Raw genomic sequence first — 12,997 nt, 5'->3', positions numbered from 1 at the left:
GAAGGATTTGAAACCTTGACCTAAGAGATGCCTTGCAGTGCTGTAAGTACAGCTTGATGGACTATTGTGGTCAGAGTTTGAAGACCTGAATGCAGTAACAACTATGAACTGTAAGGTTTGGCTTATGAGGGTGAGAAAGAGCTTTGCTTGGACTGGGCTAGCAATTTGTGTGGGAAGCTTGCTCTTATGACCGTGTCCTGAGAAGTTGTGCAGGATTGCTTTACATAGGAATGAACTGGTATGAGCAGAGGGATATGGCACAGAAAGTAAAATTTTGGGGGTGAACTATTGCCCATCCAGCTGCAATTGAGAGATTACAACATCTGACACTAGGCTAGCTGACCTGCACTGGGACAACATGAAGAATGTGGACTCTTTTAAAGGGGCCAGAGTGCTCAAGGAGTGTCCTGTTCTTCAAAGTCTGCTTTATTCCCCCCTGGATTAACAAATTGGCACCCTATCTGGTATTGTGGAGTATGAGAAATGCAGGAAAGAGAGGGTCATTAAGTTTGCAACACCATCTTGTGTTTTGGAAATGTCCTTGGGCAGTGTGAAGCAGGTTTCCTGGATACCGACATGGAGACCCCACAGAGCCATGAGGATGAACCATGGACTGAAATCGAGACCCAGTGGAGATGCTGGGACCATGAGATGGCTGCCAGCCCTGATGAAGTTTTCCAGGACTGTGAGTAGCCTAGCTAGAGGAGTGGAATTGGAAGTCCAGAGACTTGTTGCTGGTTAGAATTATCAGACTGGGAGATTTTTCACTAGCTAGAGTTCTTAGACTTGGAGCTAAAGAGTTTGGTATTTGCCCTGTTTAAATCATGTATTGCTTGAGTATTTCTTTGCTATGCCCAATGCCATCTTTTGCAGTGTGAATGTTTATTCTGTGCCATTATGAGTTTTGGGGGGCTATTTTTAGTATTAGGGCTTAGTTAAAAAACCTTGACTTATAGGGATATTTAAACATCATTGGAATTAATAAAAAGTATGGGAACTTTTAAAGTTGGACTGAATGTATTGTATTTAACATCATGTATGGATATCAGTTTATGGGGGTGAGGGGTAGAATGTGGTGGTTTGATTTAGGTGTCCCCCATAAGCTTAGGTGTTCTGGATGCTAGGTTCTCCAGCTGATGGCAATTGGAAATTAAAGTCTCCTGGAGGTGGTATATTGTTAGGGGCAAGCTTATGGGTTAGTTATAGACAATTTCCCCATGACATAGCACACTCTCCTGTTCCCATTGTCCACCTTATGTTGGCCAGAGGGTGATGTCCACCCTCTGCTCATGCCATCATTTTCCCCTGCCATCGTGGAGCTTCCCCTTGAGCCTGTAAGCCAAAGTAAACCTCTTTAGAAAAAAAAAAAAAAAGAAAAGAAAAGAAAAAGAAAGGCCCATTCTTGGTCTCTACTCAAATCAATGGAACTCAAATTTCTATGAGCCAGGGTCAAGACTTCATTTCTTCCACTAAACATCCCAGATGAAGCTTAGCTAGCCCTGCTCTAAAAACTCAGCTACTGCCTACAGATGCTTGCTCAAGTGCACTCACTTACCAAGCCTATAAAAACCTAGTGTCTTAATGCGACCAACCTGATGCTTTGGCTCATACTAAAACCTGCCACTTGTGTGTACCCACAGTCAAGGGATAAACAATTTCAGTGTGGTTTCTACTGGTTGTGTCAAATGTCAGTAGTGAAAAGCAAACACAACCAGGCCATCAGCCAGGTATTTTCCCCCCTTTAGAAAAGCTGAACAGCATGCATGTGACTGGGAGTTATAAAATCATTCCTTGTAACAGAAGAAAGAAGGCAAGATGAATTTAAGATACATGAGGTCTTCTAATGTAAAATAAGAAATGTCTTATTAAGAAACAAGCATGAGGGGGAAGAGATCTTAAACAAGTAGCTGTCTAAAAGCTACTTCATGCCATTTAAACTTGGCAGGTAAGGATGGATCCCTTGAGGCTAACTAGTCCACCCTCAATAGTGAGACATATACTTAAATTATGAGGGAATACACTTCCTTAGGGAAGAAAAGCTACCCAAATAAATTTAATTTAACTTTGAAAAAAATATAAACAAATCTTGGCAGGAAAAAAATGTCATAAACATGAAAGTCAACAATATCCAGGCAGGAAGGAAAAGTGTGGAATTATACAGCATAAATATACAATGAGCAAAACTCAACCCCTCCCCCTCCCCCTCCCCCCCCCCCCCCCCCGCCCACTTCCCAAGGACAAAACCACCAGGTCACCTGCTATTTCTTAGCCTCTTATACCCACTGCCCACCTCTGACACAGGGTTATCATCCTCACTAATGCAGACTGCTCTCTCTTAAAGTAATCTGCTCTGTAGTGGAAAGAAAGAAACCAAGCAACCTTTCTTGGAGTGTGATTATAAATTACAGGTAACACTGAAGTAATAACAAGAGTCAAACTCACAGATGCCTTCCCTGTCACTGTCTCCAATGTGACACATCTAATACCCGAAGACCCTACAGGGGCAGATGTGCTTGCTCCCTTCATAGTCAAATTTGACACTGAAGCAGGAAAACATCATGGCTCGTCAACAAGACTATTTACAGACTTTCAACATGGACAAATAAGAGTCATAGCTTGCCAGAGAATAGTTTACAGTAAGGTTGTTGGAAACCTTTTTATTTTAAGCTAATCCCAGCACTTGGGTGGCTGAGGTAGGAGGATCACAGTAAGTCTGAGGCCACCCTGAGACTACATAGTGAATTCCAGGTCTGCCTGGGCTACAGCAGGACTCTTCCTTGAAAAAATTAAATAAAATAAAAATAAAGCTGAGCATGGTGGCGCACGTAGTTAATCCCAGCACTTGGGAGCCAGAGGTAGGAGGACCACCAGTAGTTCAAGGCCACCCTGAGACTATATAGTGAATTCCAGGTCAGCCTGGGCTAGAGTGAGACCCTCCCTTGAAAAAAAAAAAAACAAAATAAATTAAATAAATTCTGTGGCAGAAGTAAAATGGATATTAGAGTATTTAAAAAAGAATAATGAGCCGGGCGTGGTGGCACACACCTTTAATCCCAGCACTTGGGAGGCAGAGGTAGGAGGATCGCTGTGAGTTCAAGGCCACCCTGAGACTCCACAGTGAATTCCAGGTCAGCCTGGGCTAGAATGAGACCCTACCTCGAAAAACCAAAAAAAAAAAAAAGAATAATGAGCACACACTTTTAATCCCAGTACCCGATAGGGTGAAGTAGGAGGATTGCTGTGAGTTTGAGGCCAGCCTGAGACTAATTCCAGGTCAGCCTGGGCTAGAGAAGACAACATCTGGGAACACCACCACCACCCCCTAGCCAAAAAAAAAAAGGAATAATGGAAAACTTCGAGATGTTAAAAGGTGTGTGTTGTTTTTGTTGTTTGTTTGTTTGCTTAAGTTTTTTCAAGTCAGGGTCTTACACTAGGCCAGGCTGGCCTCAAACTCAGTGATCCCCTACTTAAGCCTCCCCAATTCTGAGATTAAAGGTGTGTACCACCACACCCTGTGGGCTTTTTTTTTTTTTTCCTTTAAATGAAGGATGGCCAATATTAAATCACTACAGTAGTTTTCCTCCACCGGATAAATTACAAAGGGTGGCTTAATGATCAAAGAAATATTAGGTAACAAGTTAGTTCTTTCAGGTTGGTTTAGGATTTAGCTTAGTGATTAAAAGTGCACAGGGCAAGGCCCTGGATTGGTTCTACAGAACACTGGGGCAAATGGATGGCTAGGGAGACCTAGAGGGGTACTATAAGCGCTGATAAAGCAAACTCTCAAATATAATTTAGATAGCCTTCCTGTAATTCAAATCCAAGTAAGCCCTCCCGCGCCCGGCGTCCGGCGCGGGCGCACTTGGCCTCCTTCCCAGCCAAGCTGCTGTGTCATGGCTAGGCGGAAGCCTGTGAGTCGGGGAGGGGGGAACATAAGATGCATGGCGCTTCGCACTGATGTTTCCTCTCCCTCCTCTAAGACCGTCTCTCCCTAGCCCGCCACCCCTCGGTGGAGCCCGTACCCTGCACTCTCCCGAAAACCTCGTAGTCCACCGATGTGAGCGGCTCTGTCATGGCGGCGGCGAGCCTTCTCCCAAGCAGCCGGAGCGGGGCTGGGGCGCTGCGACCGCGGCGTGGCCGCCAAGGAGCCACGTGGGCCCTCGGAACGCGAGCGCGCCGGGTCACGGGTCACGCGTCACGGGTCACGGGTCACGCGTCACAGGCCGCGAATGAGGCGGCGGGGCTGGTGAGTGAAGGCGCGCGATGCCGCACTCCTCCCTTCCCTCAGTGCATGCACCGCAGCCTCTGCGGGTAGCCAGCCTCATTCAAGTATGACTGACACCAGAACAAGTTACAGATGTCTTTTAAGACTTATTTTTATTTATTTAATTATTTAATAGAGGGAGGGAGGGAGAGAGAGATACAGAGGGGGAATGGGTGCGCCACTCCTCCCTTCCCTCAGTGAATGCTCAGCTGCCTCTGCGGGTAGCAACGTCCGCCAGCCTCATTCAAGTATGACTGACACCAGAACAAGTTACAGATGTCTTTTAAGACTTATTTTTATTTAATTACTTATTAGAGGGAGGGAGGGAGAGAGAGATACAGACTGGGAATGGGTGTGCCACCGTGTGCATCTGGCTCACATGGGACCTGGAGAATCGAACATGGGCCTTAGGCTTCCCAGGCAGGCCCCTTAACCACTAAGCCATCTTTCTAGCCCACAGGTTGATTTTTTTTTTTTAACATAAATACATATCGTGACGAGTAACACAGTCATTTCACATACCTGATTTTTCGTATGGAGAGAACATTTGAGATCTCTCAATTTTCAAATATATCATTTGGGGCTAGAGTCACAATGGTGTATAATAGGCATACTTCTCCACTTATCTAAAAAATCTTGTACCTTTGAACTGTTATTGCCATTTCTAATCCCTTTGACCCTGAAATCTTGTGCCCTTGAACCATTATTCTCATTTCCAACCCCTTTGCACCCTGAAATTGAGAGACGTCTTGGCTTTTAGAATGAAAGACCTACTGCTATCTTGACGACAGAGTGTATTTGGTTAGTGGATTATTTATGAAAAGTTCACACAGCTCTTACATCTGTGATTTTAAATATATATATATATTCTTATTTATTTGAGACAGAGAGAAAGTGGTAAAGAGAGAGAGAATGAACGCGCCAGGGCCTCCAGCCACTGCAGAACAAACTTCACAGGCATGTGTCACCCCGTACCTGCTTATGTGGATCCTGGAAATTGAACCTGGGTCTTCTGTCCTTGCAGGCAAGTGCCTTAACTGCTAAGCCATCTTTCCAGGCTTCTGTCTTGATTTTGAGCTAACTCATAAGGTCTCTAATCTTTTCAGTCCTTCTGCTCAGTCAGAAAGGCTCTGGGCTTCTATCCCTATAATAAGTAGATTGTATTATTTTCTAGGATGACAAAAATCTGGTCTTTATGCTAATAAGAACAGAGAAAAATGATTGTGGTCGTTTGACATACAGTTTTGCTTTTAAGGTCTTGATTATTGTTCCACAGCATTTCAGTTGCCTAGGACATAAAAGGCCATTTATATTTAGAGAATTTTCTTTCCTAGTGTGCCATTACAGAGTTTTAGATTATACCAACTAATCACTCCAAAGATTCTGGACACCATCCTTGATAATCTGCTGTTTTCTAAAAGTTAAAACATTTTTTTTAATATTTTTTGTTCATATTTTATTTATTTATTTGAGAACGACAGACACAGGGAGAAAGCAGATAGAGGGAGGGAGAGAGAGAGAGAGAATGGGCGCGCCAGGGCTTCCAGCCACTGCAAACGAACTCCAGAGGCGTGCGCCCCCTTGTGCATCTGGCTAACGTGGGACCTGGGGAACCGAGCCTTGAACCGGGGTCCTTAGGCTTCACAGGCAAGCGCTTAACCACTAAGCCATCTCTCCAGCCCAAGTTAAAACATTTTAAATATAAGAAATTGCATTTTTCAATTTATTTGTTGGCCTTGATACCTTTTCATATTTCTTTGCATCTGTCCACATAGTTAAAATAATCTACAGCAACCTGATTCACTATTATGTGCCAATTCCATCCAGGTACACTAAAAATCATCTAACATTTGTGTAGACTATGGTTAAATTGTTTCTTAAAGTAAAATATGTGTTGTATGTGCGAGTGTTGGTAATTTGGCATAACGAAGTTCTTGGCTTTCCAGAGACTTCACAATTTCTCTCTTCCTTTCATCCCCCGGTGATTTCATACAGACTATGGAACCAACAAGACTTTAAGTCATTCTCAAATATCTTCAAATTCTCTTTACCTCATTCAGAATCAAACTAAGGTCAGTGACCTCCCCTAACCTCTTATTGCCTATTTACCCAAATGATGTAGGTCACAGATAGTCAAGAGCTCTCTATTTTTATTCCACAATCTGAATACTACAAATACTACAAACAACAAGCTTTACTCATGAATCTACTTTATCTGGAATGCCTGTGGCTATGCCCCCAAATCCTTTCAACTGCCTTTGCAAATGCTTGTCAGACTTTATCCTATTTATCTAGTGCATCCTCCCTACTAGTACTGGGTCTTCAAAATCACTGACTGGGAAGGTTGACATTTTCTTAATCAACACTTGACTGTTCTCCATATTAACTCAGAGTGCCTCTGCCAATTATTTGGAAATGCTATAGCAACAATTGACATTTGCTTAGCTAAAAATTGTACTGTGTCTGCTAACAGCACAACATTAGCAAATGGAAATTTTTATGTACCCATTTCAGCATGGATTGCCAATAACACGTGATTCTAAAATGTTAGAAATTGTAAGCAAATGTATATAATATTTAAACAAATTTTAAGTAACAGAAACATCTGGAGGTTTTTGAAAGAAAAAAATCATTCATTATCCTAACACAACTATTATTTCTGTGTATTCTTTCTGTCTCTATGTGTTATGATAATATACACACACATATGTATGTATGTATTTACATATAACATAATTTCATCTATAACATAGCCTTATCATGAGTATTTTAAATGTTATACTATTGAGAGGCAGTCAGGTAGCTTTATAAGGTAGTTTAGGGTGACTGGGCTCCTGAAAGTAAAGGTAGGAATATTTACCCTCACACCTGTGAGGGAGGAGGAGCCTAACTCCTACAGGTCTCTGGACCAGGTCCCAGGGCTCAGGCTGCTGCAACCTTTCCATAGCCTGATAGCTTATGCCTGCTTTAACCCAGGACCCTGCCTGTGCCTGACAAGTTGGAATTTTTACTTTTAAAAATTATTTATTTAGTTGAGAGAGATAGAGAAAGAGGCAGATATAAAAAGTGATAATGGGCATGCCAGGGCCTCTAGCCACTGCAAATGAATTCCTTGTACATCTGGTATTACATGGGTACTGGGAAATCAAACCTTGGTCCTTACACTTTGTAAGCAAGTTCCTGAAAAACTCTCCAGCCTCATTTGACTTGTTATGCAGACAAATATATTCATGCTCTTCACATATATATGATTAAACGAACTATTTGAAAAGTTTGGATGAACAGCTTTGGAATAATAAACCTGAACAACTTTGGAATAAATGGGCTCTTTTACTACTGATTGAGATTAAAAGTTAATCAAATCATAATCTTCCTGGAATTCTTTAACCAATTTGTGGGTCAGGAGTCCTATAAATCCCAGCTTTTAGGAGGTGTTATAGTTTGAATGTGAGATGGCCCATGTGATTATTATTATTATTTTTTTTTTCGAGGTAGGGTCTCACTGTAGTTCAGGCTGATCTGGAATTCACTATGTAGTCTCAGTGTGGCCTTGAACTCACGGCAATCCTCCTACCTCTCTCTGCCTCCCAGTGGCCTGGCTATCACATGTATTTATATTTGGTCCCTAGGTGGCATTGGTAATTGGATTACTGGAGGAGATTTGAGGTTTACAGCCCAGACTTGTTTCTATCCCTCTTTTGCTACCAAAGTTGAGCAGCTGCCACATGCTCTCTGCTTGTCACCATGCCTTCTGTGCCTGAATCAAACCATGAATCAAAATAAACTTCTCCTTCTGTAAGTTGCTTCTTTTTAAAAATACATTTTTTTTAATTTGCAAGGAGAGAGAATGAGCACATCAGGGCCTCCTGCTGCTTCAAATGAACTCCAGATGCGTGCACTACACTGTGCATCCAGTTTTATATGGCAAGTACCTGAACCCCTGAGCCATCTCTCCAGCCCCTTAGGTTACTTCTCATCAGGTATTTGGTCAAAGCAACAAGGAAGTAACTAATACAGCAGACTAAGTTTCTTGGGTCTTGAATTTGAAGGCAGTCTAGACTATACAGAGAAAGCTTGATTAAAAAAAAAAAAAAAGGAAGGGGGAGGAGAAGAGAAGGGAAGAAAAAGAACTTGTTAGGACCAGGTTAGGATCATGTTAAGATAATACATAGAGGGGTTTCTCAGATCGCTTCTTGTCTCCCTGGTCAAGGCTTTGCTTCCTCTTACCTTCCAAACCCCATCTTGCCTCCTTGAGCAAGAGCTACATCTTCCTTTCTTTCCTTAAACTCTTTTTCTCTTCACCCTCCAAAAGCTACAAATAAAATCTTTCTGAACCTTAACAAGAACAACAACAAAAAGAACAGATGATACATAGACAAAAAGAAAACCTTGACACTTCCAGTTAAGATGGCAGCATAGGTACCAGGGCAAGGCAGCCTAGGGGGAAAAAAGACCAAAAAACCTCAGCAAAATACACACTTTTACTAAAAAGTGAGGTGTATAGGAAATTGAAGTGGCAGCGGAGAAGTAAAAGAGATCCAGAGCATCCAGAGCCCGCACAGGCCAGCAAAAGCGGCTCCGGCAGCTCCGCCAACCCTCTCCGCAACTCAGGAAATGTGAAGGGAGAGCGGCAGTGAACAACGGAGCAGCAGACCACGCGGTAGAAGAACACGTGGAACAGCGAGAGAATCAGAGCAGTTGCGGTTCCCTCCCCTCCCCTACCGCCTGAGCCCAGCTCCAGTGAACAGAGCAGCAGTCCCGGCACCCGGCCACGCCAACTTGGGCTGACAGCAGGACCCAAGCAGAAGCAGAGTCCGGCAACAATATCAGCGACTACGGCACGGGTAACAACGGCCCCAGCAGTAGCAGATCCAGTTGCGGCAGCAGTGGCAGACCTAGCAGCAGCAGACCCAGAAACGGCAGCAGCAGCAGACCCAGCAGCAACAGACCGAGGAGCAGCAGCTTTAGCAACAGCAGTTCCAGCAGCAGGGGTACTGATCTGCAGGGCCACACTTGCCAGGCTTGGTTAGCACCGCAGAAAAAGCCAGTGCCCAGCTCCAGAAATCAGAACAGCAGCCCGACGACCCAGGCAGCAACTTGACTGAGACCAAAATCATCCAAGGTAACTGGGATTGCAAGAGGGAAGGGTCTCACTTGGTCGCAAGCTGGCTTGGATCCCTCAACAGACCAGAAATCTTAACCTCTTTGTTGATAGAGGATCTGGTCGTTATAATAACTACTCTTGCATACATACTTGGGGCTATTTTTGATTGAATGTGTACACTGTTTGGTTAAATTTTAGAATCTACCTGTATTTTATTCCACTCAGCCTGCTTGAATACTCCCATAGCAGGGAAACTCAACCCCTAGGAACACATTTGTGGATACTCTGAGAGTCTTAAGAGCCACACCTAACACCTTAAGCTCCTACCCTGAAAATATATAACATCAAATCAATTGATACAGCTAAGAATACCCAGCTAGCTAGAAAATCCAAGCATTAACTTAATCCAAGATGCAAAAATATATACAATATAACACAAGAAACACTAAAAAGCAAGATGATATAAATCCACCTAAAAGTATTAATGCATCAGAAATGTCCTCCAGTGAGAACGAGTTAAAGGAAATGCCTGAGAAAGAATTCAAAAGAATGATTATAAATATGTTCAAAGAGGTCAAAGAACAAATCAAAAGAATCAAAGAAGAAAGCAAAGAGGAAATCAAAGGAATCAAAGAAGACGTATGACACCAATTTCATGAAATGAAGAAGGCAATACAAGACATAAATAAGGAAATAGAAATAATAAAGAAAAACCAGTCAGAATTACTAGCAATGAAGAACACAGTTAATGAAATAAAAAACTCTAAAGAAAATCTCACCAGTAGGATGGACGAGGGAGAGGACAGAATATCTAAGCTAGAAGACCAGGTGGCAGATCTAATACAGTCCAACAAAGAGAAAGACAAACTTACAGAAAAGTATGAGTGGGAATTTCAAGATATTTGGGACACTATGAAAAGATCCAATATAAGAATTCAGGGCATAGTGGAAGGAGAAGAATTCCACTCCAAAGGCGTAGTAGGCATCTTCAACAAAATCAGAGAAGAAAATATCCCCCAAATTGGGAAAGAGGTGTCAATGCAGATACAGGAAGCCTTTAGAACCCCAGCAAGACAAAACCTGGAAAGAACCTCTCATCACCATATTATAATCAAACTTCCAAACACACACACCAAAGAAAAAATACTGAAAGCAGTTACAGAGACAAATCAAGTTACCTACAAAAGCAAGCCCATCAGGATTACAGCAGATTATTCAACACAAACTTTTAAAGCCAGAAGGGCTTGGAGTGATATATTCCAAGTTCTGAAACATAATAACTGTCAACCAAGGTTACTTTATCGTGCAAAGTTATCCATTCAAATAGACGGAGAAATAAGGACATTCCATGACAAAAGCAGGTTAAAGGAGTATTTGAAGACAAAACCAGCACTACAGAAAATACTTGATAGAATCCTCCCTGCTGAAGAAAAGAAAAAGCACACATATAAGGAACCTGGAATAAACAAGCAATACTCAAATACTAGTTAACACAAGAGAGCAAAGGTAGAACGGGAACCACACACACAAAAAAAGGCAAACATAAATACACACCTTTCGATAATATCTCTTAATATCAACGGCCTTAATGTCCCAACCTAAAGACATAGGTTTGCAGACTGGGTTAAAAAGCAGGATCCTACAATTTGTTGTCTCCAAGAAACTCACCTTTCTACAATGGATAGACATTATCTTAGGGTGAAAGGTTGGAAGATGGTGTTTCAAGCAAATGGGCCTAGAAAACAAGAAGGGGTTGCTATCCTAATATCAGACAAGGTAGACTTTACTCCAACGTTAGTCAAGAAAGATAAGGAAGGTCACTTTATATTGATTAAGGGCACACTTCAACAGGAGGACATTACAATTCTAAACATATATGCACCTAACATGAGGGCTCCCAAATTCATCAAACACTATTCGAACTAAGGTCACAGATAACACCAAACACAGTGGTGGTGAGTGACTTTAACACCCCACTCTCATCAGTTGAGAGGTCATCACAGGAAAAAATAAACAAAGAGGCATCTGGACTAAATGAGGTCATAGAAGTAATGGACCTCACAGATATATACAGGACATTTCATCCAAAGGCTGCAGAATATACATTCTTTTCAGCAGCAAATGGAACATTCTCTAAAATAGACCATATATTAGGACACAAAGCAAATCTTAACAAAGTCAGGAACACTGAAATAATTCCTTGCATTCTATCTGACCACAATGGAATTAAACTACAAATCCGCAACAAGAAAGGCTATACAGCATACATAAAATCATGGAAACTAACAAACAAACTAAACACTACACTGATGAATAGGTCAATGAAGAAATCAAGAAGGAAATCAAAAAATTTATAGCGTCAAATTATAATGAGAACACAACATACCAAAATCTCTGGGACACAATGAAGGCAGTTCTAAGAGGTAAATTTATAGCCTTAAGTGCCTATATTAAGAAATTAGAAAGGTCACAAGTAAACAACGTAATACTTCATCTTAAAGCCTTGGAAAAAGAAGAGCTAGGCAAACCAAAATTAAGTAGTCGGGAAGAAATGATAAAGATTAGGGCAGAAATTAATGAACTAGAAACAAAAAAAATCCAAACAATTAATGAGGCAAAGAGTTGGTTCTTTGAAAGGATAAACAAGATTGAAAAACCCTTAGCAAATCTGACCAAAAGAAAGAAGAAACACAAATTAATAAAATCAGAGATGAAAAAGGTAACATCACAACAGATTCCAGAGAAATTCAAAAAAAATCATAGGGACATACTATAAAAGCATATACTCCACAAAGTATGAAAATCTGAAAGAGATGGATTCTTTCCTTGATTTATATGACCTACCTAAATTAAATCAAAATGAGATTAATCACTTAAATAGACCTATAACAAACATGGAGATCTGAACAGTTATCAATAATCTCCCAACTAAAAAAAAGCCCAGGCCCAGATGTATTCACTGCCGAATTTTAGCAGACTTTTAAGGAAGAGCTAACGCCATTGCTTCTTAAGCTTTTCCAGGAAATAGGAAAAGAAGGAATTCTACCAAACTCCTTCTATGATGCTAGCATCATCCTGATACCAAAAGCAGGCAAAGATAAAACAAACAACAACAAAAAAAAAATTACAAACCAATCCCCCTTATGAACATAGATGCAAAAATTCTCAACAAAATGTTGGCAAACAGAATACAAGAGTATATCAAAAAGATCATTCACCCTGACCAAGTAGGCTTTATCCCAGAGATGCAGGGATGGTTCAACATACGCAAATCTATTGGTATTGTATTACATTGGTAATATCTATTGTATAACATTGGTAATACATTATATAAATGGGTTGAAGGACAAAAATCACAGGATCATCTCATTAGATGCAGAGAAAGCATTTGACAAAATCCAACATCCCTTCATGATAAAAGTCCTACAGAGACTGGGAATAGAAGGAACATATCCCAATATAAAAAAGGCTATTTATGACAAGCCTACAGCCAACATATTACTAAATGGGGAAAAACTGAAAGCTTTTCCACTAAAATCAGGAACAAAGCAAGGGTGTCCACTGTCCCCACTTTTATTTAATATAGTTCTGGAAGTCTTAGCCATAGCAACAAGGCAAGAGGCACACAT

At 41.3% G+C, this 12,997-nt stretch overlaps 1 protein-coding gene across 1 annotated transcript in view; it reads right to left on the bottom strand.

The window, feature by feature from the left end:
• The window catches only part of LOC101607877 (acylphosphatase-2), a 293,986-nt gene that overhangs the window by 253,441 nt on the left and 27,548 nt on the right, over nt 1-12,997 (bottom strand). Inside the window, exon 3 of the mRNA XM_045148393.1 lies at nt 4,023-4,159. Coding sequence (XP_045004328.1) covers nt 4,023-4,159 — 137 coding nt within the window. The remainder of the gene's footprint in view (nt 1-4,022; nt 4,160-12,997) is intronic.

Source organism: Jaculus jaculus, chromosome 4 (assembly GCF_020740685.1).
Source record: "Jaculus jaculus isolate mJacJac1 chromosome 4, mJacJac1.mat.Y.cur, whole genome shotgun sequence".
Taxonomy (NCBI): Eukaryota; Metazoa; Chordata; class Mammalia; order Rodentia; family Dipodidae; genus Jaculus; species Jaculus jaculus.
Note: the sequence above shows the minus strand (reverse complement) of the source record. Positions and strands in the feature narration are given on the sequence as shown.